Raw genomic sequence first — 27,107 nt, forward strand, 5'->3', positions numbered from 1 at the left:
AAAACCTTATCCTCAAGCCCTTCACTGCAGCAGGAGCCCCGACGGCTGCAGAGAGGGAGGAAATCAGCCCCTCTGGTCCTGGCTCCGCAGCGCAGTCTCTCGGCCTCTCCTCCGTGCGCCCGCGGGCTCCAGCTGTTTTATAAAGCACACGACACATCGTGACAATTCTGCTTATTGCTCTCTTTTGCAATCTTCCCCCCAAACTGCCCATTATTTGGCTGTCAGCAATCTCTACTTGCTCCGTCATCCTGATTTACCCCAGAATTCCCAACTTCTTGTTTTCCTGCAAGTCTCACACCGTGGTAAGGGGCCACTCACAGCCCACACAATTGATAGGCCACGCAGGCATGTACCCCTGTAATACCCCATAATAATAATGCAAATAATAAATATAAAAGAGCCACGGCCCTTTTCGTGTCCCAGTGCCACTAGATGGCACCAGGTGTGTACCCTTCCCAGCCCGGGGTGTCCCCAGGGCCACTGGGGGAAAGTGGGGGGACCCAGCGCAGCCCTTGGTGCAGCACAAGAGACATCCAGCCGATGGCGGTGCCTCCTTCTCCTCCTTCCCGCAGGGACCATGGGGTGCTGGGGTAAAGGCAGACATTTAAGCCTTAAAATCAAACCTTCAGCAACGTGCTAGGGTGTTTCCCCGTGGGGGAATTGCCTGTGGTGGCTTTTGTCGTGTTACTGATCCCATGCACGCTCCCATCCCCACCCGTGGGTCAGGCATCGCTCCCCAGCGGGGGGGTGGCAGAGCCCGGCGCTGGAGATGAAAGCCTCAGAGGTGCGTGCAAATTATTCCAGTTAATATTGGGATCGATGTTTCTCCACATCGACAGGCTTCTCTTGGGAGGGAGGAGGAAAGGGAATAAACCACGATTTTCTATATCATTTTGCAATCAGCAAGTGGCTTGCCTGCTCTGATGTCTCATGGGTTTAGGGATTGATTCTCCTCGTGCGCATTTGCTATCCAACGCCAGTCAGCATGGGCCAGATCCTCAGTATTACCTGCTTTTTCACCACCAAGCCCTCCATTCACTGCCATGTATCCTTGGCAAAGCCACTGAGTAAACTGGGGAAGCGCAGGTGGCACCTCAGCAAATGTCAGGTCTTTCCTCAGACCTTGCAGCATAATTAAGGAGCGTCTGTTTTCCACTGTCTTCAGCATCGAGCACTGAAGGTGACCCTCTGAGACAGGAGCTCAAATGACAGGGGTGGCTGGTGAAGCTCTACGGCACGCAGCACTTCAAAGTGACCAGCCAAACCCCTGCCCTGAGCAACCTGGGGGACATGAGTGACACATCGTTGCTCATCACACAACCCATCAGCCCAGTGCAGAGCCAGAGAGGCGATGGATGGAGAGCAGCTCCCAAAAAAGCCAGACCATCAAACCACGAGGAGCACCGTGTCACTCCCTGCTGACCGTGTCCCTGGGGCTGGCACATTGGGGTGATGGGTGAGGACGGCAGTGGCATGACCCTGGCACCAAGGGGATCCCTGTGAAACTTCAAGTGCAGAGGGAGTGGGAGAGGCTCTCTGCGCAGGGAGCCTCCGGGTGCTGAGCTCCAAGAGATCCTGTCCTGCCCGCAGCGGTGGGTGCTGATGGACATGAGGGCCGGTGGGAGATGCTCACTGAGGCTCCATGGTGGCCCTGGCACGCTGATGGCAAGGGCAGTGCTGCCCCTGCCCGCGTCCCCAGGCCACGAGATGATCCAGCGGAAGGATCCTAAGTGTGACCCTGCTTCCCGGCTCTCTGCAGAGAGTACCACAAATCCCACCCAAGCGCTTTAACCCTGGCCTAGGCTGAAGGCTAGAAAAAGGAGACTGGGTCACTTGGGAAGGTCAGGGCACACGGCAAAGCTGGCTAAAATCCCCCCCCAAAACAAGGAAAATCCCTCCTCCCCCTTCCCCACAGCCTTCCTTCCCCTCCCTGACCACCTCAGATAGCCCCAGCATCCCCTCTGCTGTCACCTCCCGTCCCGGGGAGCCACTGGGAGCCTCCCCACACACCATCTGCTCTCCCCAGGTGACTTGCGGGTGGCCGAGGACATCCCTCCCACACCATCTGCCTCCACACCAGGCAGCCTCTCCCCATCACCCCCCCATCCCCACCCCAACCGATGTCCCCAGGCCCTCCAGCTCAGGAAAACTTCACGCATGCCACCAGCCTCAAACCTCATGGACAAATTCAAGTCTTTATTAGCCCTGCCGCACGAGTGGATGGTCTGCACAGGGTGGAGAACCTTGCCGCTAAGAAACCTCACTGAAAGTGCTGCTTCTCCAGAGACACAGAGAGAGCAGAAGGTGCTGCCCTTCCCCTGCCCACCCAGCGAGGACAGGCACAGTGGCAGCTGTGATGGGGCAGGGCTTGTCCTCAGCCATCTCATCTGCAGGGTCAGTAGCGGCAAGCCCGGTGACCCTCACGGCTCCCAGCCACTGCTTGCAAGCAGAGCATACCCTCGTCTGACAGCAAATGTCAAATGGCAGAGACGTATGTAGCAATTGACATGGACATGGCAGGAGCCATCCACATGCCGTGGGATTATTTTTAGCCTGGCCGTGATCGAAATGTCAGAGGGGGTTTTTATTTATTTTCTCTGGAAGGCTCGTTGCTTGAAATCCCCATCGGCAGAGGCTGACACTGACCCTGCTGTCGCAGCCGGGTCTGTCATCCCTTCCCACCCTTGAAAAAAACATGCAATTAGGCAGGAGGGGAGGGTGACTTGCTCAGTTGTGCCCAGCAGGGCTGGCACCCTTGGGAGGGCAGGCGTCCATCCAGCCCCACAGCCCGACCCGCGCCCACCCGGCCAGGCTGCAGCTCCACCAGCTCCCCACGTCCTGGCAAAGGTCTCACTGAAGCTGCAAGGAACAGCTATAAAATGCAAGGGACGCGGGAGCTGGGCCTTTGAAGCAGACATGCAGACAGGAGGGGCAGGCAGGCCACGGGTCGCTCTCGCTGCCCTTTAACGAGGCGAGCGTAACGATGCCAAGGTCTCATGGTACCCCAAAAGCCCACCGAGGACTCCCTGGAGATGGAGCAGCCTGTTCCTTCTCGCTTCCCTGCCGCTCGCCCCACGCTCAGCGCTGTGCCAGGAGGAAAGTTCACGACAATTATAAACCTGCCCCAGCTCCTGCCAAGCTCACAGGACCCCGTCTGCATGGAAGGCTCCGGGCGGACAAGTTGCCCCTGAGCAGGACACCCGTGTCCCCGGGGTGACAGCAAGAGCACGGCAGAGCGTGGCAGCACCCACCCGGGTCTGCGCGTTCCCAAGGTCCCAGGGCCTGATACATCCCCTGCCTCGCACGTTGGCGGGTTATGCACAAATTTGCCCCTTTTCTTGTTGGGGAAGCAGATTGAAGGGGAAATGGCTGCTCAGAAAAACACTGGCACGCCTGAGGTAGCAGAGGTTTTTTGCTTGTTTACACGGCCAGAGAGGAGCGGTAATGGCCTATATTAACACAATAGCAAAGGAGGGCCTTGAACCAAATCCAGCTTGGAGATTGTGACCAGTCCATAGATAACTGGGAAGAAAAGTCAGTGTTTTCCCGGCGGAACTGCCTATTTACATCTGAAAACAGCACAGACCTTGCCCGGAGGCTGGGACAAACAGCTCCTTTCATTGCCTGCTTCCCATGAGGCTTTCCCCTCCCTCTCCAAGAGGAAATTTCCAGTAACTGAGGTATAAAAATGAATGTAAAACTCTGCTCCAGAGCCAGCTGTAAAACTCATATGGGAAGAGTTCCCCATCCCACAGCCAGCACCACGGCAGGCTGCCCCCAAAGCCTGTCACAGCCTTTGTGGGTGGGGAGCAAGGGAAGAAGCAGCTCTCTCCATCCCTCCTGGTGCAGGTCAGGCTTCAGGGGGTGGATCCAGGTGCCCAAACCCACAGGCACCACCGACACCATGGGCTAGGCAGGATTCCCTAATGGAGGGTCCTGGGTCCCTGGGGGAGGTTGTGATGCCATGTCATCTGCTAGGACACCGTGTGGTGCAGCAGTCCCTGGTTTTGTGTGAGATTGCATGAAACAAGGGATGGAAACAGAGAGAAATTTGGCAAGGGAGAACCTTCCTCCTCCTCCACACACCACCATGCCACATCCTGGGAATAACCACCAGGACTCAGCTAAGCGGCAATCTCTAGGAAATTTTGAAGGAATGTCTTTCCGCCATATCCCATTCATCTTCCACCTGGACTTTGCATAGAAACATTTGAGCCATGTGGTTTTCCTACAAAAGTGCAGGAACTGTGTCTTCCACAGCTGTCAGGCTTCTCTGTGCATCCGACTGTCCCCGACCGTCCCTGAAGCTTTCAAGGAGCTGTGATGGCAGATGTTGCCACGTGGGAGCGAGACCTCATGTTTCTCCCAGCAGGCCTGAGGGAAAGCAAGAAAAAAGCTGGGTAATTAAATAGCACTCATCAGAACACGTGCAAGAGTCAAACAGCAAAAACATCCCTCCTATACACAGACTCCTGCATAAAGCTGTATCGATATTTACCTGCTGAAAATCTCCAGGTTCTGGGCTACTCTGGCTAATACACTGCACGGGCCTGCAGCTGTGGGCAGCATCCCCGCTGCTCCCTGCCCACTCTCGCCAAACCTGCTCACTCCTCTTCTGGGAGGTCACTTCGTGCTGACGTGAGACAACCAAAGATAACAGCTTTCCAAAGTCCTCCCAGCTCCACATGCAGAAGGGACAAATAAGCACAAGTATTGTGCTCCTGGCGGGGAGAAAGGAGATGAATCCCAATGTACCCGCAGGTCACACCCCAGAGCATGGCAGCAAAATAGCAGGGCTGGGATGGAAGCAGGAAGGTGACCTTCCTTTGAGCACATCCCGTAACTGATTTCACCGTTACTGCTACCCTTGAGCTCGGGTGAGGCTACCAACCTGTGCTGCACACGTGCTTCCACTGCAGCCAGGTCTTCTGGGATTTGGGAGCCTATTTACCCAAAGGATTTCAGCAAAGAGGAGATATAGTGACTTACAGTGTTTTAAAAACATGTTCCTGAATATCTTTTCTGAAGTGAAGGTGATGCCATGGGTAATTTCTTTAAAGGAGGGTATAAAAGTAGGTGGCTGATAGCCAGCTCATTATATCAGGATCAGTTTTCATTAGGAAGGGAAAGCTTGTGTGCTTATTAATTGTTTTTCTAATTGCTTTCTCTCCCTGCTAGCAGGGTAGCCCGCTGTCTGCTTGTGCCTGGAGGCCCCAGGTCAGAGTCCTGTGTAACTCATCCCTGATCTGCTAACATGGGAACTATAAATAAATGGTGACACCGGAGAGCGGAGGAGGAGGTAGAAAGGGACTGTGTTTCTCAACCTGAGATACTCAGTCTAGTCAGCTTATCCAACAGCAGGTGACTGGTGACAGTCTGTAAATATTAACCGAGGGGGACTATTTCTGAGAACTGAGGGCTCTGGCCTGGCAAAGCTAAAATAAAATTCTATGGCTCTGAGCTAGAGCTGGACAAATTTGGACTAAAAAGAAGTGGCAGATTATTTAAAGTGATGCAAACAGCTGCATATTCTCCAATAAGAAGTATTTTTAAACTATGAGAACCTGCTTAGTTTGGGGATTTGCTGCAGCTTACCCCAAAAAAATAAAAATTTCCAATTTGCGACTGCAAAGGAATCCCTTGGGAAACTCGAAGGAGATTGCAGGTGCTCCAAATGAGCCCTAGCAATTCACGCCAGGGGATTTAAGACCTTACAGTGACAGTCATCCCTCTGACTTTTATCCCTCCTCCCTTCTGCCACCGGCTGCTGCTGCCAGCACGGAGGGGGCATGCACAGTCACCTGAACGGGACCAAGTCGGGCTTAATTAATACAGCTCTGATGGAGGGGGCAGCAGCGGGGCTCACACATCCCTCCCCTCAGCACCAGGGAAGCAGGAGGATCAAGGAGGAGAAAATCCCTCAGCACGCCCTGTCAGGAGGCAGCAGCACTTGCCTGGGAGACCCTGCCCGTGCACACATGGTAAGAGCTGGGAGGGAGGGGATGCTGCCGAGAGACCTTGCTGCAAGGACACACAGGCGGGAGTGAAGGACCACCGTCAGGAAGAGCCCTGTCTTCTCCTTTGTCCCTGCTGTAACCTGAATCACACACCTAAGCATTGGGTGCCCTGCACTGCCTACAACACAGTGCTTCATGCCATGGAAATTTGCAGGTGGAAAGAGGGAAATAGAACTGGCGTATACAGCACTGAGGACCTCGGGGAGGTGACGCTACAGCCATAGTTGTTCCACCTCCCTGAAAGCAAGGAATGCCTACGCCCGTGCAGGTATGCATGTTACACACACGCACGCTCACACGCGCGCTTACCTTTGCTAACAGCAGAGGCAGCCACAGAGTCCATATTTTCTAGGTTTTACTTCTATATCTGCAAAAAGCAAGTTTGCTTCTGATTCCCTGCAATTATCATGAAATGCCTTCAAGAGAGCAGCTCTGTCTTCTCGGCTGAGTGAGTCTTTCATGTCCAGCACTGCACTCAGATGTTCCTTCCTTTCCAAAAGGATAAGAGGGCAGGTCAGTGAACAAGTCAAGGAAAAAAGCTTGCTTCCTATCACTCCATTCTGCTGAAACAGACCAAAGGTTGGAAGCTGTGGAGCTGCTTTTTGACACCCTCTGGCCACCTAGCAAAGAGGAGGCCACATCACAAGCGCTGTGTGGGAAATGGCTGAGCCCAGTGCACACAGCATCCTCATGAAACTGTGGAAATCTTCAGCTCAGGTTTCTCCTAGAAAAGATCGGTATCCGCCATTATAGGTTTCGGCTAACTCTGCATTTGACCATTTGGAAGCACTTTGGTATCTTTTCTCTCCTCAAATGGAGCTACTTCTTGTTCATCTGGAAGGCTACAAGATTTCTGTTCTACATAGCATTGCTTCGCTGAGCGGGGCCACACTTCTCAGGCTGATTAACAAACAGGGCAAATGGATCCAAGACAAACAGTCTTAAACAGACGGGAATCTGCTGAAATCGAGCATAGTGCATCTACTCACACCAGTACGACCTCCTCTGGGATCTGGATCAAAATAATATTCTTCTGAGTCCTTCCTATGCCCATTTCCTATACTACATATATATTTATATAAATATATAGTTGCAGAAATATATTACTGTTTATATATGTGTGCATATATATAGTAAAAGAATAAGAATTGTTATGCTCTAGCAGTTTAGCAGTTTTTTAGCTCAATAGCATCTTCAAAAGTAGCAAATGCTTAGGAAAAGAATATGGAAAACAGACAAAGCATAACATGATCTCTCTTTGTCTGTCTTTTTTGGGTTTTTTTGGCTTCTGGCAATCTGCAGTTTAGGGGCTTCCTTCGCTGGGGGTTATATCATGACTGTCATGTTGAATAGGCACTGAAATAATTATCTACCACAAATTGTCTGCTCCCCATTTGAAGCTATTCACACGTTTGGCCTGAATAGCATCCTGTGACAGAGCGCTCCACACTGTAATCATCTTAACTTGGAAAAATACAGTCACTAGCACAAGACATCAGAACAAAAAATAGACGTCATAAACCACAGACTTTGGAACAAATGCAGTTAGCTAAGATCTCACTCCCTAACAAAAGTTGGGTTTCATCTCTGTTAACAGCTTCCTGTGAGAAATGGAAGTGCATATTCTTGCTGAATACACCTAGGATTTTGTGGAAATTGTTATACCTAGAAAAGGACCGGTGAAGTGTTACAGCCAAAAGCGAAGTGCTTCGAAGTTATGAAATGCCTGAGTTTAGGATGTTCTTGAAACCTACATTTGGCACACACGTGCCTGTAAATTGTGCACTCAGGTGGTATTTTTCCACAGCATTCCTGCTTTGTTGACAGCCATTTCATCCATCCTTCACCTTTACAGAAGGACATCTCAACTCCACTAGTTAATGTCTGGCAAAGTTATAAACCACGTTAATCAGCATCTGCAAATAGGCAGCACTGAGTGCATTCAAAGGTAAGTATTGTGCCTGGCCCAGCACACTGCAAAAAGTATCACAGGACTAATATTGCTGTAGGTCTTCTGGTGGCAAGTAGTCATGTAAGAAACTACAAAAGTCAAACCAATAAAAGACCTTACCTTAGATCAGGAAATTCTTTGAGAATGGGCAGAAGGGCTATTTTCATCCCCTCAGCATCGGAAGTTTGAATAAGTTCTAAAATTGCTTTTACAGGATCCTTGAGGGCACCAGCTGCAGGACCCTGGCGAGAGAAGCAAAGGTGTGTTCAGGGCAAGGGAAGCAACGTACAACATTAAGAGCTGGACTCCTATCAGACTGGGGATCTCACTGCGTGGGTTAGGAGCTTTGCCGGACTGTCTGTGCATATATAGAAGCCTATTTTCCCTCCAGGGTAGGAGAAAAGAAACTGGAGTGTAGCCACAGACTGCTTCCGGGGAGGCTGGGTGACTACCTTCAGCAGCGCAGAATCCCCTCCTGCATTTCCTTTGGCAAAGTAGGCAAACGTACCTCATTTTTCCCTACATCACCTATCCTCTTAAGCCATTTCACCCTTTGGGAAGCGGTTTGCTTCCGGAGGCAAGCACAGTCCTGTACCTTTGTGAAAACAAGCTGCGTTGGCCAGACGTGATGGCATTTCTTCTGCCCTGGAGCACGCCCAGGGACAGAAAAGTGCCCTTGGGGAGAGGGTGAAGGGACACAGACCCTCTAACAGAAAAAGAGAAAAAATGGAAAGCAGGGCTAGACGCTGTAAAGGATATGACATGGCTGGTAGATGCTGCATGTGGCCAGCTCCCTCTAAACTGGAGCACACAGAAGAAGAAAGCCTCGTCAAGAAACACACGACATTTTTAGCAAAGCCAGAGGAAGCAGAATGCGGATGAACTGCCAAGAGAGAGCTTCAGGTCTTGCTCACATTTTTCATCGGTGCGGTAATGCGATTAAATTGCTTCCCTGAATTATTGATGCCATCACGTCAACAGAGACTCTGTGACAAAGCAAACCTGGAGAACGGGCTGCCAAACTGGGGCAGGAGAAGCCCAGGTTCCCCTGATCTCCCCGGGGCATTAGAAAGAGCAGACCGCCTTCTTGATGCAGCTCACCTCCGCATTGAACATAAATTAAAAAAAAACCAGCAGTAATACTCAAAGACAGCCTTCTGTCTCTTCCTCTGCACTGCAGACACACAGCATGTCTAGCTCTGCACAGCGCACAAGCTGTGCTCAGCTCCTAAGGCACCGATACCGTACAGCTTCCTACCCGGCAAGCTCCCTGTTACAAAATGCTAATTAATTTGACGGTGTCAGATTTAGTTAAGCCTATACAGACAGGCAAGGTCAGAGGTAAACAGCCTGCAATCTAAAAGCACAAAAAAGATGTGTCTTGTCAGCAGTGCTTAAGTGCCTTTGACAGGTACCGCTCTTAGGAGAGCAGCAAGGTATTTCCTAATGTGCTTTAAGGAGGGAGGGGAAGGAAGAGCCTGACGAGAGGGCAGAGCAGGGCAGGGAGCAGGTGCAGCCTGTGCAGCAACTGCACGATAAATCCAGTCTGCAGCAGAGCACATAGTTTGCATGCATAACCGCGTACCTCATTTGACTGAGGATCAGGCTGTCCCCTGCAAATTGCTTATGCGTTTCCTCCCCGAGGTTTTCAGTGCTCCCGCATCCAGTGAGGAAGCGAACGGACTGAGGACGCAAGGGAAACAGTTCTAACTAAATGCAGGGTTTTTTCACCCAAGCTGCACGTAGGGTTTTAGTAGATAATTAGATTTCCTGTATCTCCTTTACACTATAAAACCAGCTTCCCTTGCACGTTACATCCAAAGCTGATGCTGAGCACAACATCACTGGTAAACTTCAGAGTTAAGATCAGAGAATCCTTCTGCTATTCCCACCGGCTCAATTGCACAAAGCATTGACTTGACTGTGATTGATCACTCCAGGAGAGGTGGGACTTCAGCTAAAAGCGCTGCCCGCTTCCAGCTTTCCACCATGAAACTAATGCATTAATTGTAATGGGTCTAAGAGGTTTTTAGAGAAGCCTGCAGACGATCGCTTTGATTTCATTTTATTCTTTGGACAAAGTAAGAATTGCTGACAAATTACTTGCAGGGGGACTCATCTAGGAGAAAATAGATTTCTAGTCCCTAGCGCTTAAATTTGCAAGTCATGAGAATGACTCAGAATTTATGAAATTATTAAAACCAGTAAAGCTGAGATTTTTTTTATCTGCTCTGTCACATCTGAGTCCTGTTACCAGACAACTTTTGCAATTGCCCAGCCTTTTAGAAAGTGCAATGCCTGAGCGCTCTCAGCCTGCATTTGCAAGAAAGCTGTGCCAGGGGCCATGGCAGCGATTCTCCGGCTGGAGTGGCTGCAGGAGGGGCTGCTGCTGGCATTGCAGTCCTTGCCCTTGGGTAATCAAGAGACCCGTGTGACAGCCTGGTGGCATCTGCAGATGCCGTGTGCAGCACTGCCAATTACACCAGATTACGAACTGAGCAAAGAGGCTTTTTTAAGCTTCCGAAGTCACTTCTGCAAATCAGACCTATCATTTTTCCACAAGTTTTCTCCGAAGGTGTGACTCTGCTTTAACACCCAATCTATCCCTTCTGCAATGCGTCTTTACCTCCTAATGGTGTGAGGTGTTTACCCCTGCAGGAAGACTCGTTCTTCCCTGCAACCGTCACCAACCACAACAGCATCAGCGTATTTCCGCCCGTGAGGAAACACTGCAGCACAGGAAAATGGCTCATGCAGCCATCAGCCCAGCTCCGAGGGGATGCAAAGGGCCTGCAAGGAGGGAGGAGGCTAGATGGAGGGGTAACAACGCACACCACATGTCCAGGGAGGAGCAGCATCCAGGGCAATTCATGGAGAAGGTGAAGATGTGGAGCAGCTGATTTGGCTCATCACCCCAAAGGCTCAAGGCAAAGCACCGCGGGGGAACACGGCTCTTCCTCTTCTGCACCCCCATGCCATGTACCAAAGGCTTGCCCGGGGGAGCTGACAGCTTTGGAGCTGTTTTACCAACTCAGAGGATCATGCCTCGTTCTTATTTCAGTGGCAGGAGTGTGAATCTTGCCTCCTCTAGTCACACATTTCAAAACTATAAACTAACAGCTTCTGGCAGATCAGAAGGGCCATCAGCACATCTGATTGTCATTTCTGTGAAGCTGGATACCACTGCGGTAAGACCGCTTAAGCTTTTCTGTTGCTTTCAGAGCCTTTTCCTCTGCTGGTACTGTTCTTGATGACAGAACGCAAAACCATATCAAAGACTTACTAAGCACTCTTTAAAGAAGGTTTGCAGCATTCTATGATCTTCTTCTATCTTGCTGACAATCCTCCTCCTCTGCACAGAAGATGGTTTCCTGGAAGTGGTCAGGAGAGCCTGCACATATTCTGTAATAATGATGATGTTGACAGCCTTGACGAGGGCCTGTTCCAGAGCAAAGACGACCAAATTAACTTCCCTGTACTGAGCAAGGACCAGACCATACCTATAGGACTCTGACCAGTGTGGACAGGGGATACAGGGCCCATGCAGATGCTGTTCTGTTTCTCGGCTTAAGTATCCCTTTAAAACACCTGGTCTAATGCACAGACTACCTCCAAGCTGTATTTGAATGGCATAAACATTGATGATAAGTGTGGAGACATCCAACCAAAAGCAATGGGACCAGTCAGCTGAGCCAGAGGACGCTCACGCTCCAGAGCAGCCATGACACTTGGCTTAGCCCCAAGCTGACAAACACGTTGCTTGGTGACAGCTTGGACTACAGAGAAAGCCAGATCCAGCCTCCCTGGAGCATCCCCACTAGACACATCCCAGGGCCATGTCCTTGGGCACACAGTTGTGTCTGGGCAGAGAGAAGTCACCTGAGCATCTCTGAGCCCAGCCACTACCTGCTGAGAAACTCCAGTGCCGAGACCACGTGGTGCCTGAAGGGGAAGGGGGAGCAAGCGTTTCTAAGGGGAGATGGGCTGCCGCACAGAGACCACGTTTTCATTAGCAATTGAAATCAGAGCGGTTTTAGGCCGCAGTCCAAAGGTACAGGAAATCCCCAGCCCTGTCCCTACCAGACAAAGCAAAAGACAGACAGCTCTGGCACAGCGCTCCACCACCGAGCTGCTGCCTGCGCCAGCACTAATGTGACATAATGTCCAGTGACAGATTCTGAACAACAGCAGAATAGCTCCTAATTTTTTCTGTTCCATTATCTTTTTCCACATTTCAAAATGTTAATTAAAATCGGCACTGACAAAGAGCCTGCAGACCTGGCAGGGTAAGAGACAGGGAGTCCAGCGTTGAGGGGGACACGTGCGGCACAGGTAGCAGCGGCAAATCCACGCTGCGTGCAAAAGAGGGTAACTCAGGTACCAATCTCACTGCTGAAGACCCAGACTCAAGGGTGTCATGAGACTCTAGACAAGTTGTTTCGGCTACTGTAAAGGGGAACAAGCTTAGGTACTCTGTGAGGTTGTTCTTCACCAACTCTGGCATGTTTAAAACTCTGCCTGAGAGACTACGTCCTTTGGGGATCTGGACCTTTCACCTCTCTGTGTCCGCCCTCCATCAAAGGGATTAATATTCCTTACAACTAAGGTTGAAGCACAGTAGAAGCTGAGAAGATTTCCAATATAATGGTACTGGGGCACTGGTAGGATCAGAGATGGACCAATGCTCCCACTCTATATTGGGAGGTACATTCAGTTTTCACATCTCTTCACTTGTTGGTTTCTCTTCTGAGATTACAGAAAGGTTGTAGCTGTCGCAGTGAAGAAGATATCCAACTCCGTTGGATAGAGGAACTGGACTGAGACCCCTAGATCTTTAAAAGCCCTTTTAACAACAGACAAAACTGTATATTAATTGAAATTAATCCAAAATTGTTAGATTAATGTTCAAACACTGTGCCATCCAGAGGTTCAAGGAGTAGTTTTAGTGATTTCCTGAGTAATATCTTGTTCTTACTTTCTTATTTATTTCTTACCTCATATGTGTCTGTTTTTTTCTTCCCAAATGCCAAAAAGCTTTGCTTCAAGGATTCAAGGATGTGGTCAAAACCACTGTCACATTTTTTGAAGTGTTCCTTCAGCGTTCCCTGAGGAAAAGGGACAGACAGAGTCAAAGGGTACACATGTAAAGACACAGCACAAACAGAAACGGATTATTGCGCTTTTGCTCTTTCTGCCCTTGGAAACAGACTCCTCCACGAGCTGCAGCGTCCTGTGCCTTCCTTTCAAAGAAAAGCAAAACATGAAAGAAAGAAACAAACAATTCAAACTCAGGAAGGATGTATTAACTTCTTAAGCCCAAACCTGGAAGACAAAAACTAATGAAAAAATGGGTGCAATAGTTCTAATCTGGGGATTGTGTAAAATGTGCCCCTGTGGACGGGGAGTGCAGGAAGAGTCAGCCATTCTGTGCCCTTCCGCTCCAGCATCCTGCTCCCAGCATGGCCATTGCCTCTTCTTCAATGGGGAAGGATAAGGATGATTTAGCAGGCAGGCAGGGGATAAACTCTGTCTTTCACAATTCAAGACCTGTGTCGACACAGCCAGAGAAGGTCTGAAAATCTGAGCCCTAGGTCTCCTGTTCCTCCCCAGAGTTGTCCACGCTCTCTGCCAGAACCACCCCCAGCTCCTGTCCTGGCATGTGGGCCCATGGGACAGGCTGGCAATGAGCTCTGGGGACCAAAACTGCACAGTGTGGCCAGGGTTTCTTTTGTCATTTTCCTTTTGCTGCCTTCAGAATGCTCGAGGGAGCCTGTGCAATGAGCCTGAAGATGCTCAGGGGACCTTCCCACGGAAACGCCTAACACCATGCACTATTAGGAGCCTGGAATTGTGTGTTATCTAGACATGGAGTCCAGGACGTGAAGGGCTAATAGTCTAATATTAGAAAGTGTGAAGGGAGGGGAACTTATCCCAAGGGAGGGATATATTTCTGGTCAACCTTCTCTACATCCTGACTACCCACCACAGCCTTGGGCTCTGTGAGTTATCACTGCCCCAGGAAGATACTTGGCTGCTGGGGATGAGTAGGTACCAGGGACGTTCAGCCCTTGGGGTGTGGGTACCCAGGGACAGCATGGGGTACCTATTTGTAGCACAACAGCAAATACTACAAACAGTGGAACGGGGATCTCAAAAAATGGAAAAGATGAAGCTGTCAATATATAGCTTCAGACAAGGCAGAGGAGGGTACAGGGCCTGAAAATCAAACTATGGTTTCATCGTTCCCAAATCAGGACATGAGAGTGAAGTCCGTGCCTGGCCTACAGTCTGAAAACACTGTGTTAACGTGGGTCTCCCATACCTTGACTTTAGAAGTGACTGTCTGCAGAAAATGCTCCGTAATCCCATCTTCCATCCTGTCTAGAAATCCATTTACCTTAACATCCTGACCAGTGCTGGCACTGCAAATGTATGTTAGCTTATGCCAGACAGTCCTGTTAAAAAAAAAAAGGGGGGGATATGTAAAGTATTGATCAGATGAAATCAGGCTATTCTCTCAGTTAAAAATTCTTCCTACAGTAACCAACACGACCGCCTGGGTAATTGAATGGAGACATGCTTAGGTCCAGGGCTAGCTCAGTGACCCACATATGTGCACCCATCTTTTGGATAGCTCTCATTAAGATACTCCCACAAGGACATGAAAGCTCAATGCACACAAATGACACTTGCACCCACCCTTAGTGAGATTAGATAAGTAAAAGTCCCAGTATTTTCAAAAATGAGTCTGGGTGAGCATCCTGTGTGCCTCCGACACCCTACAAATACAAGATGAACAATTATCTTCCATCAGAATGGTCTTCAAGTCAGCTGGTTAAAATTATCACCAGCTTGAAACCAGACATTTTACTTTCTGGAAAAGCTCAGTGTATAACTAAATTCTCAGTATCACTGTAAAGAACTACATAAAAAAGCCTCATCAGTATCCAGTCCGCGATCCAGCGTCAGCAACACACAAATACATCAAAGAAAACAGCTACCTAGGCTCAACGCAAGGCTCCAGTGTCAAGTAAATGCTGTGCGTATGCTGGATTTGGGCGTTCTGCTGACTCCAGAGATCCCCAGATAATTTTACACAGGAAGAAGAGAAGCAACCTTGTTTTCTCCATCCCTGCAAGCACTTCTGAAATTAGCTCGTAGGTGCAAACAGCCTCCCCCACCCTTCTGTGCGCTTTACTGCTTCCCTCCTTCCTCCCAACCTCAGGGAAAGCCTGGCATGTTCGACAGGGTTTCATTCAGCAAAGCTCTTAAGCTTGGGCTTATCTTGAAGTGCGCTAGCATGCACATCTCAGTGCAACGTTTATGAGGTTTTCTAATGAGGGAGAATCAGGCCAGGGAGAGGAACCACATTGCAACACACAGGAGGGTTGGTTGGGATAATGTCGCCACATACAACATGGCATTGCTGCCTGCCTCCTGCCCAGGGCCGTGGGCACCAGGAATTGCGAGATGGTGGACCACAGGCATGTGCAGGGAGCAGGCGAGAAGCAGCAGTACCACACTGCCAACGCAGCAGTCCTGTCCCCCTCCCTCTTGCAGGGGCAGCTGGGACAGCTCTGAAGGGGTCTTGCTGACCGCAGCTGGCTCCCTCCATGCTTAAGGGTCGGTGTGCATGGGGTTGGACGACCAGCTGGAGGCAAGGCTGACCCCATAGCAGAGTTAAAAGAAGATCGGACAGCAGAAAATGCATTTTGCTCCGCATGTCACCAGGGTCTGGTTTCTAACCTGAGAATACAGCAGTTCTCCAGGATTCGTAAGCTGCTGCAGATCCCAGGGCAGCCGTCGAGCTGGAGAGCGCTTCTTACTTCATTTTCGTAGCTAAATGAAAACAGGAAGACTTATCTTTAAGCTAGTGTGCTCCATAACACATCTGACAGCATTAGCCCAGCAGCAAATGGGAGAAATATTCTGTGATTATTTGTCTTTACAACATGCACTGTTTCACTCCTTAAGGCAGGGTCTACAAGAGGACAAATACAGTCTCTGTCCTGCCCAGCTGGTGAGGAAGGAGAGCACAGGAACGGCAGAGGGAGAGCCCTTGAGCAGCCTGGGTGCCACTACTAGGGAGGGAGAGGCAGGAGGTTCATTTTGCCATTGCTGTTGCTGCTACACTTCCTTCTGGGAAACAACTTGGGCTTTGCTGATAAAGCTGCAGAATAAAGCCTCAGTGTGTATGAATAACCCACAAAGTCTATTGACTGCTTCGTCACAGCTTCAGTCACACAAAGGGCTCCTGGACAACTCCATTTTATAGGGATTTCCTTCCCCTCATAATGTGAAGGGCCAAGGTTCTTAAATCAAACCTCCTTCTGAAATATTCACCTACAACCAGCAGCACTGGCATTTTCTGCTCTGGGGGATACACAGGGAGGGAGATGCTCAAGAGCAAAAAGCAGATGAAGGGAGACAGAAGAAGTGGTAAGAGGGCAGAAGATAAGAAGAAGACATTCATCCTCCTCTGAGAAAACCTCCTCACCCTCCCAGGGAGCCGTCAGAAAGCACCGTGCCTGGGAAGCACAGCCAGGGTAGGAAGAGCCAAGCCTGGGCACTGGCCACGTGGCTGCCCCTCTTTCTGGTTGTTTTTAAGGTCCAAGACTCTCCAGAATAAACATCCCCCAAGGCTTTAACCTGTCCAGGCAAGTCTGGGTGCACTTTGTTCCCTCAGCTTTACTCTGACAGCAAATGCTGAACACATAAACAGCAGCGAAGCGCTGTTCCTCTAGTAACAGCTTTATGGGAAACAGCCATTAAAGTGGGGCAATGGCAGATCTGGGTGAACACAGCATCACCAGTTGCTTCATCAGGATTTCTTTCTTTTGAGTACTGAGGATGTTGCCAAGGAGGAAAACAGCATTATTCCTACCTCTCCAGGAACCTCAGGCACTCCTCCAGGCATACAGCTTCCACCTTCTCGCTCAGGCTCTCACTGACAAGCCCGGCAGCCTTCATCTTCTCTGTTAGAATCTGTAGATTTCAAGGCATGAGAGGAGAGCAGAACAAAGCCATTTGTTCCCTGTGCAGTGAAAGGAATACATCCCATCCCTCACCCTACTGCAAATCCCTCTGCCTTCTAGGCAACAACTTCTGTTTCAGTTTTGAGTGCCCTTGTGGAAATAAAAGTGGGTTTTAGGAGCCTGATTTTAATGCCTGATCCTACACACCTTTGCTACTGCTGCTTTCATTGCGGTCAACAGGAGTCAAGTCCTGCGCTCGGGGGAAAGCCTGTCCCTGCAGATGTTCTCTGCTAGCAACGTCCAGCCTGGCAGCTCAGCTCGTATGAAGACCTGTCATCTGCAGGAGCACCTGCACTTCTATCTGACTCACCCTCACAGATAAATTTCTGTGCACCCACCAAAAAAAAAGGTTAGGCAACTCTAACAGTGTGCCCTGTGCCTCTGCCAGCGTCTCTACCGGGGACGTCTGAAGAAGACAGGTGTCATCTTCCCCGCCACCATCGCTCACGCCTGACACGGCAATGTGTGTTAAACCCTAAGGCACCTGTCTCGCCCCACTGATCCCAGTTGGGTGGCCGAGGTGCCTGCAGGAGGTGGGCTGTGCCAGACAGCTAGAAATCTGCCCCATATTGGGCAGGCTTGAGCAGGTGGCAATTTAATGCTGCCCATTAGTTGCTCTGTGGAAACAAAAGCTTGCAAGGAGAGAAGAGCCAGATGGATAAAAGGAGACAGATGGACTCATATGCTGTGCTCTCCCAGTGCTCTGGGAAGCGTCAGCCAGAGACAAAGGGTGACTCACATCGTGAATGGGTTTTTCCACTGCTCACAACAGATGTAGAAGTTCACTCAAAGGGACAGGATAAAATATGCCACCCCAAAGCATAAGGAAACCATGGCTGATGAGTTTCCATGACACCTTGTTTATTTTCTATCTGATTTTTAAGTGTCAGCCTCAGAAAACTGAGGAGGCAGTAATTTCGTAAGGCTTGCCTATTTATCCAGGCTTTTCCATCACCTACCCCAGAGCATTCAAACCTGTCAGTTACATACACAACAGAGCAAAACTACTCGCACTGAAGCATGGCCAGATGTTGCAGATAGGAGGGCCACAGCATTCAAACCAGGCTTTGGCCTGGTCCCCATTAGAAACCTTTGCTCTGTCAGCCAGAAGCTGGGGAAAAAAAATAAAGCCAGTTCGGTAGCTAAGAGCCACCCTAGCACAAGTACATCACTGAGTACATCACTGCTCCACCGCTCCAGTGGGTACAGGGCAAAGCAAGGGAGCAGTCCCCTCTGTGAGCTCTGCACTTGGTGCCTGGCTCTGAGTTGGGCCAGAAAAGCCAGTTTTTGACAGTTAAAGCTGTATCCTCACAAGGAAGGCCAGCTGCTGTTGATCTACAATGCCTACTGCCAGCACTCAACAGGATGCCTGAGGTTGTCTGCCATCCCAAAGGACCATGGGGCTACTTCCCTCTCTCATGACCTGAAACAGGGCTGCTGCTGGGGTGGCGGCAGTGGACAAGAAAGACACAGTCTCAACAGTCACAACCTGCCCCTGATCTCTAGCATCACTTGAGTCCACATGTAAGCTCCCGGATTTATTTTAAGCCTTCTGCGGGTTTTGATCCAAACGCCCTCTGGCCACGGTATGTACTGCTCATAAATCAGCAGAGTGTGCTTCTGCGATGCCCTGCGAGCACTCGGCTTCGCTGGGCTCTGAAGTAATCCCTTGTGCTGCCTGCCCCGTCGGGCAGCAGTCGCGGCTGTACCCAGCACATAAGCAGGGAGCAAGCTGCCTGCGGTTGCACTGCCAGGTACGGGGACGCTCCATGGCTTGGCAACTCTTGCTGCTTTTATAGAAGTGCTCTGCCAAACTCACACAGAGCAGACCGGTTAACATACACCATGACTTTCCAAAAGGTTATATGAAAATCCCGGTGCATATATGAAAATGCAACTTCAGCTTGAATCAGCTGATCTCGGGCTTGTCCTTTTTTAGTTTCGTTTTCTTTACATATGCACAACAGAAAAACGGGTTTGGGAGCAAACAGATGCGGTTTAAGGATGGCAGCTAACTTGCATGCTTTTAACACACCAAGCTTAGCCCAAGACGTGCAAAACTGGGTCTTGCCAAATACCCAGGCACTTGTGTGCAAAAACACAACTGCCACTAAACATGAGAGCTTTCAGTTTCCCTCGGTTTACCTGAATGACTGCAGCATCTGCACAAGGGGGTTTCCCAATATCAAAGGCTTCTTTCAGGGCTTTCCCTACTTCCCTCTAAATCGTAAAAGAAAAGAAAAAAGAACAGTTGAGGTACAATGGCATTCGTAATGAGTTAGGTTTCCCAGTCTCTCGTTATGCATTTGGACTAGATGAATTTCTGCCTCTATTTTTTTGTTCATCTCGTTTAGCCCAAAGCCTGGCTATTTTCCAGCTGACCTAATAACATTGTTCTGTTTTGTTCTACATTGTTTGTTTGAGTTTAAATGATTTGCAGCTTCCTTTCATCCCAGTGTCAGCTCGGGTTATCTACAGTCTTCCCTGGTTAGCTTAGCTCAAACGAAGGCGCCCACACAGCAAAACAACGCTTAGACACAACGCTGTGCTGCCAGCTACTGTAGCTGAGATTTTCCACCCTTCCTAGCTCCAACTGGCACCCACATAAACCAGCCAGTGCTAATTAAAAGCATTCTGTCACTTGAGCAGGGACTTGCGAGGGCAAAGAGGAGTTGGGTTAGTGTTTAGAGCTACTGTCACTGTGAGATGAGCCCCATGAGGCTGCATGATGGGAAATTTCCCAAGACTTGGCTGGCTTGTGTTAGTTTGAATGGACTGTAAAAACAAAACTAACACTGCAGGGAGAGGGCTTATTGCTTAAAACATGATCTGACCTTTATAGAAGCTTTAAACTCAAAAGCCTGGCTCGCTTATTTATTCTTCCACTTCTGCATCGTTCTCTAAAGAAATCGAAAGAATGTAAAGTCTGATCTTCCATTTTTGTCTTTGTTCTTTTCTGGCTGATGCATTAGGAAATTTGTGGCTGTCACTGAAGAATTTCATCAAAGGTATAGTCAAAACAACTGCTCTACCATACTCATTGAAAAGCGTTAATCAAAGACAAATAAGTAGTTGTAAACAACCCAAGAAAAATTCCTTTCCTCCCGAGTGCCATCACCTGACTGGGAGAAATTGCGTGAACACGATGTGCTGAGATAACACATCCCAGCCAAGCTGCACAAACACTTCTAGCCATGCCCCAGTTGCACAGTGAAATGTGTCAGCTTAAGCCAACACGAAGCTCTTGCTCTCCAACGGGACAAAGCACGCATTTAGTTAGTAACTGCAAGGCAATAACTTGTTGAGCCAGAGTACTTAGTTGCTTTGGATCAGATGATGTGTCTGAATTAGCACGAGCTTGCCTGTTTGTAGCTTTTGTGGTGACACCAGCACCTCAGGCACCAAAGCTCCAATGTAGAGAGGACCAGAATTTCTGCTGTAACAAACAGGCCCATAAATAACCTCCAGTTTCCTTGTCCCTCCCTGTCTCACCAAGACGTGGTACCCCATGCTGTAAAAGCTTCAGGCCCATGGGTGGCCAGCCCACCAGTGCTGACTGCCCAGCCAAGCACTTCCCCTTCGAAAATACAAGGGGCTGAGTTATAACTTGGGTCCCTCATCTGTCCAGCTGTTGTTTTAAAACATGCAAGAATTTAACATCCTTGAGACCTCTACATCATTATCAAGTGCAGTCAAAATTGTGTAAGACGCTCAACATGGGTGGGGGCACACCAGTGACACACAGGCGGGCAGGTGGGCAGAACAACCACACAGCCTCATTCGTTTGGGCAGCAGCAGGTCCTTGGCCCAAATTCTCCAAAGCACATGATCTTCTCAGTCCTCCTTTTGGCTACTTGAAAAAATAGAGGGAGGGAGGGAGAAAGAGATGGAGGGAAGAAGCCACAAGACCCACAGATCCTTTTCAGGTCTGTCTAAACCCCCCTCAGGCTTTTGTCCAGGTGTGCATGTCCCCGGTCCTGTCATCTCCGTTTTTGGATAAAGAGCCAGTTTTGAGCTGAGGCTGCAGAAGCAGGGAACAGAAAGTTCATTTTCCACCTCTCAGTATCAGAATTAACGCTGGTGTAATGCTTGAACGTTTGCCTTGCACTCACGTCAAATTCCACAGTATCGGAAGGGCAATGGTGACACATCGACAGCCCTATTGACAGCAACATCATTTCCAGTTCACCAACCTTGCAACCTAAAGGCGCAAAGCCCCCTTGCCCTAGACAGGTCCGGGCTGAGGAAAAGCCACCTGCATGCTGGCGAGTCCCCCGCAGTGGTGTTTGGAAGTGGTTTTGAGCCCCACGTGGTGTCTAAGCTCTCAGCACGTTCAGATGTGGTCACAGTTCTCATCGCTCATTTCTGTTTAAAGTGCTTTCAGTTTGCACAGATATCAGGCCGGCACTCCCAGTGCCAAGCCAGGTGTTCATAGGCAAAGCAGACCATGGCTTATTCTGGTCATTCTATTTTCATTTAGAAAAATGTAGTCATGCATTGAAGTGGCAAAACCCGCAGCATGTGATTTACAGTCACAATTACATATTACAATTGCTCAGAGATAACTGACAGGATATTTGCTCAATAGCAGCTTCCTGCATATTTTAAAAAATGAAGGGCTGGAGTATGCTGGAAAAAGAAATAGAGGGATAAGGCAGGTTTTATAAGCTATGCCACTGAGCTGAGTGAAGAGACATCCATTATTTTTCCGTAGGAGTCAGCTCATGTCCACTTAAGCTCATTAGCTTGAACCTCGAGCTGGTCCTAAACTGGTCAGATTTGAAGCAAGCTGCAACGCTGCTGTACTACACTCTCCAGCAATTACAGCTCTGTTCTTCATGTACAGTGTGGCACCGTATAGAGCTGTGATGCTTCCAGATCCAAGGTGGCTTGAAAAGATGCAGCCAACTCAGGAGAGCATGGCACAAGCGCTCAGAACCACTGCCAGATCTAGGTGAGCTTGCTCAGCGCATGGTGTATCAGGAAAGCAGAAAGCCCATGGTTAAAAGCTTTCTCCAGCTATTACATTAGAAGAAACTTAAAAAAAAAAGAGTTAAATTCTCCCTCATTGTTAGTCAGCATCTCTGAGGGCTTGTCAATGACTCAGTGACATGCTCTAAGATAACCTCACTGGCACTACTCTGAGTAAAGTCATTTCCTTCATTGAAATATGTGCTAAAACCAGAACTTAAGAACATGTGGTCTTCCCCAGGGTAATGATTAGAAACAGCCCATAAAGATGCTTAACGTTAAACGCTGAAATCAGTAGGTTTTAAGCATGTTGTCACCAGCTGGCACCTCTACTCCAATGTTTGTGACTACCTTCATATTCTCGTTCAGAGAATACGTCTTGAGGAAAATCTCTAATTTAGAGTATTTTCCCTGGGGTGATTCAGCAGTTTGCCATGGAATTTCCCCTCTTCTGCTCCCCAGGGGCTGGTGGAAAGGGAAAGCAAGAGAGATAAGTGTGGTAACTCCTGCTGCTGCATTTCGGCTTTAGCTGAATCTAAAAGGCCCCGCTGAGTTTTACAAATAGCATGGTTTCCCCTGGAGTTCCCCGTTGCTACGGCGCGTCTTTCCTGCTTCATTTGTATCCCACACGTCTCAACAGCATTCTTCAAAGGGTGCGCTTCACTGAGAAAAGTAGGAGATCCTGCAGCCCTGGAGCTGAGGTCACCTGTGGGATCGCAGGGCAGGATGCCCCGCTCCGACCTTACAGGAGGGGTGTGCCAGGTGTGCACCAGCTGCATGGTTTCTTGTGCTGGGCTCTGGAAATAATCTGTGCTATAACCTCAGCAGTGTCCATCCAGCAGGCTGGAGAGGGCTGTGAGGGGTCTACAAACAGAAATCCAGCAGCCTCAATATCCTGCACAGCTGAGGCCATTAAAAAAAAAAAAAACAACTGTTGCACACTGTGGGCTCATTAACAGCTGGAGAGAAGATGAAGAGCATCTTGAAATGGCCCTCAATAAGAAGTGGATTTCACCCACAGCCCCCCTTTCCTCCAGATGCATTGGCTTCTGAGCAGAGTGTATTGCAGCACTATGAAGGTGCAGCAATGGGATGAAGAGAGATTTGCAACTATTCCAGCAACTCTTTGCTAAGGATCAAGGACAGGGCAGCATCCCTTTGGCAGAAGAGCATCACTGGCAGAATCACCATCCCTGGAGGTGTTTAAAAAAAGGGTAGATGGGGCACTTAGGGACATGGTTTAGAAGTGGCTTTTGTCAGGGTAGGTTAAAGGTTGGACTTGATGATCTTAAAGGTCCCTTCCAACCTCAGCAATTCTATGATTCTATGATTCTAAGACAGTCATGGATCTTTATACTTGGGCTCTGCAATGAACCTTGGCCAAGATGGAGACCTTGGGGCTCACGCACACCTCGGCAGAGCTGGCTCAGCAAGCAAGGGAGCGGCTAATTTAACAAGGGAATTCCTTATTTTAATACCATGGGAATAAAACAGGCAGATTGGGGTAAAACTCCTGAGTTCTTACCCGGGCGACTGCAAGTAACTTTTCCTCAGTCTTCAAAATAATCCACACGAGACACTGTACACCAAGGGAAAGGCTGTGCTGGGGGGTCTGCCCAGGTCTCAGACATGTCTCGCTGCCACTGCGTACAGAAACAAGAGCTCAGCCAGAGGGGCAGCTTCCCGCTGGTCCACAGCCCGTCGCCCACCTGGCACCCCCTGCTTGGCACCACAGCCTCACGCTAAGCAAATGGGGTGCCCTGCAAGCACCCGGCAGTGGCTGCAGTGTTGGGGCAGCCACAAGACGGTAGATGATCTTCAACATGCCCTTTCGCTAGCTATTCTTTTGTCCTGTTTCTTTTCCTTCTCCCTATATTAACTGCCCAAATTACACTTTTCGCTCGCCGTTTCCCTCTGCCCTGCTGCTGAATTCCTTCTCAGGCTTGGCCAGAGTCACCCAGGCACACTTCCACGGATGCACAATTTTACAAGTGTCACATATTCTCTCTGAATGGAATGAAAAACAGCTATATACCAGGACAACTGCATCTACACAGGAGCTTTCGTTAAGGTTGTAACTGTACTCAGAGAGGAAAAGACAAATAGTTAAGTCTGGCATCTCTGCTCTTCTCATTTCCACTTTCTTCACTACCTTCTGACTTGAATACAGTCACTGCCTGCTATTGTGGTTTTTTTTTTCTTGAAAGAATTCAGCATTTGCATAGCACATATTTTTTCCTATATTTGAGCTTTTCATTATATATTTGCATTAGCATAATTATTCACCTCCAATGTCACTTAAGTTTTCAATATTTCATCAACCCATTACTCATTATCTAACCAAAGTTTTACCAATTTAAACCCACAAAAGTAGCAGTTCAAGGGATGTACACTGGCCACGTGCCTCCAACATGTCTGAGGACAGAGTGCACAGCATTTACTCACTACCCTGCCTCCTTCCTTCGGGAGCTGGTGAGGGAAAGAGCCCACCTGATGAACTGTTTATGAGCTACTCCAGTGCTTATAAGTGTAATTAATACAAGGAACAGAGAAGCTCTAGGCTTGGATGGAAGCAATCAAATAACCCCAGGGCTGAAAATCATTAGGACATAAGTAGATTGGAGTTGTCAAGTAGCAAAATAACCATGGACACAGAGGATTAAACACCTCATCTACCATTGTCATACAAAAAGAAATCACAAGGCTCGGGCTTTGATGACACCCACAGTATTTGAATTCACATCGGGCCAAAAGGTCCCAGATGTGCCGCTCTTCAGATCATGGGGAAAGCCACGTCCGTTTTCCCAAGCTTGGGCAGGAATGTAATGATCTGCTATATGTTTTTCCTGAGATCTGAACACTAACGCAGGAAATATGGGAGTAACTAATCAAACTACAAGCCACATAAAGCAGCAAGAGAACCAAGGAGACGACAAGAGAAGTCCGCAGAGCAGAATGCTGAGATAAAGGCAAGAGAAAATTATTCTGGAGTAATGAGAGTATCATGGGCCTTGCTAAAAAAGGCTTAATGCGAGAAAAGAAATTTTTCAGGAAAGCACGACACTGTGCATGTCCAACAGGAATCCAGCAGAGAAACACCTGCCTGACTCAGGTAAGCCCCTAAGCTTAAATCCACTAAGGATTTAGAAAGCGGCAGTACTGCAATGAAAAAAGGCTCTGATTCTGAGAGCACAGAAGATCAAACAGGCAGTTGGCAAGTCTAAACTCAGCAGGAGTCCTCAGCATCACTGCGTTAACAGGAAGCAGGGATTGTGCTCAAAACTGAAGAATAGAGACATAGAAAAAACGTAGAGAAAAAGAAGTCCTTCAAACATACCTTTTGTACATTTTAAGGCCCCATTCATAAACTAAAAGACCTTGGCTGAAACTGAAATTCTTCCTGTCAGTAAGCGTGGAAAGGTGAGAAGACAAAGAGGCGTGACAGCAGTGGGTGTAGGTGACGAGCAGTCCTGCTTCCTTGAAGAAACCACTTCTGTGCTCCAGGCTGGGGAGAAACGTCATTTCCAGCTGACTCAGATGCTGTTTCAGTGCAGTCTCATCTGTGTTACTAGAGGAATCAAAGTGGGGAATCTGGGCTGCCATGTACTGTATTAGTTTTTCCTCCAGATCTTTCCTCCAGAAGTTTGGACTCCAGGTGGAAACAGACTCCGTCTCTTGGCTGCTGCCAAGCCACTCTGCTTTCTTCTGCTTCTCCCACTTCAGCGATTCCCCCACCGACTGCAACGGCTCCAGGAACATCCTACCACTTCCACTGAGCGCTTCTGCCACCACAGTCCACATTCGTTCAGCCAGTAGCATATAAAGTGATTCAGACATTCCCACACCATCGTTTCCAGAATGCTCGAGACCATAAATATGATCACAAGCTTCAAAAAATTTTCCTTGCTCAATGAATCCGCAGATGGTTTCCTCTGCAATAGAGAGAGTAACAAGACAACTTGATGTTTGTTCACTCCTCTATAGGACCCATCACTTTAATATCCAAGTACTGAAGTATGTTGTTTTTATGTATCCCAAAACTCCTCAGGATCTACTCAAGATCACCTCACTTAAGGTCTAGCACTAGCATCTCTGTTTCCTCAGGGCAAATGCTTTTTCCTTTTTCTGTCTTTCATCCTTTTTCCTCCAGGCTAACTAAGCCTGCAGACTAGTCTTCTGCAGCTTTCTGTCATCATCCCAGTAGACCTCCTCATGTGGGCAATGCAGGTTCACTAATGACAATCTTTCCTTGAGGAATGCACCTTTTGTCCAGAAGAAAAGCATTAGAGAAAGGACATCTTCTGAAAGAGCCAACAGCTGAAAGTCAAGCCTACAAGGAATCCTCTGTCTTCTCAACAGAAACCCTGGTAGGACCAAAGTGCTGAAAACTCTCTTGTAAGGTCCCTCCCTCCTGTTCACAGCCTGGTGTGGCTACACAGAGGGTCTCACTCCTGCCAGCGAGCTCTTGTCTTAGACTGAGACTGCTCTTCGCTGAAGCTTTTTAACTAGGCCAAACAACTACGCGTGCCATTTCACTGAAAGGTGAAAATCAGAAGGTTGGCCGCCTATCTGCAGTGTCTCCGCAATGGGGATTCACGTAACTCCCCATCACTCCCACGTCTGCAAGAAGTTGTGGTGACTGAGCCACTGCCCTAATCACCCCGTCAAGGCAGTTACAAAATCTTTAAAGACGAGAAATTGGAAGGGGAAGCTTTTTACCGCTGCTTGTTTCCAAAGTATCTTACCCATCACACCCAGCCCACCACTAAGAGTTAAATGTAATCTCACAGCAGCCGCACAGAGCTGCAGGTTTTTTCCTGTGCATTTTACAGACGATAAAATTGAGCAACAAAGGGTTAAGAAGATTTGCCCAGAGATAACTGTAGCAGAGCCCGGAGGAAAAATCAAACTTGATGAGAACCCAGGGAAAGTTAAGTAAGGCCAGAAGCAGTGGGATTCTGAAATCAATTCAGGATACAGCTTTGGGTGTAGAGTGAAGAATTAAAGAGCATGAGCTTCCATTATCTTTCACCTGTATCCTAACTTTCCTCTACAAAAACACCTTGGCTGTGTAGTAAGAATTAAATCAAACAGGACTGGCGGGAGACAACGTGACACAAAATGAAGAAGGGT

General features: G+C 48.8%; 1 protein-coding gene across 1 annotated transcript in view; it reads right to left on the reverse strand.

Annotated features, from left to right (window-relative positions):
* Positions 1-2,227: 2,227 nt before the first annotated feature.
* Positions 2,228-27,107, reverse strand: part of LOC134514468 (exocyst complex component 3-like protein) — a 38,337-nt gene continuing 13,457 nt past the window's right edge. Inside the window, exons 3-13 of the mRNA XM_063332328.1 lie at positions 25,312-25,906; positions 23,500-23,617; positions 19,149-19,223; positions 16,853-16,953; positions 15,715-15,807; positions 14,291-14,423; positions 12,963-13,073; positions 11,252-11,407; positions 8,089-8,210; positions 6,327-6,506; positions 2,228-4,374 (exon numbers count right to left, since the gene is read on the reverse strand). Of these exons, the coding sequence (XP_063188398.1) occupies positions 6,332-6,506; positions 8,089-8,210; positions 11,252-11,407; positions 12,963-13,073; positions 14,291-14,423; positions 15,715-15,807; positions 16,853-16,953; positions 19,149-19,223; positions 23,500-23,617; positions 25,312-25,906 (1,679 nt within the window). The 3' untranslated portion in view covers positions 2,228-4,374; positions 6,327-6,331. The remainder of the gene's footprint in view (positions 4,375-6,326; positions 6,507-8,088; positions 8,211-11,251; positions 11,408-12,962; positions 13,074-14,290; positions 14,424-15,714; positions 15,808-16,852; positions 16,954-19,148; positions 19,224-23,499; positions 23,618-25,311; positions 25,907-27,107) is intronic.

The sequence above is a fragment of the Chroicocephalus ridibundus genome, chromosome 4 (assembly GCF_963924245.1).
Source record: "Chroicocephalus ridibundus chromosome 4, bChrRid1.1, whole genome shotgun sequence".
NCBI lineage: Eukaryota > Metazoa > Chordata > Aves > Charadriiformes > Laridae > Chroicocephalus > Chroicocephalus ridibundus.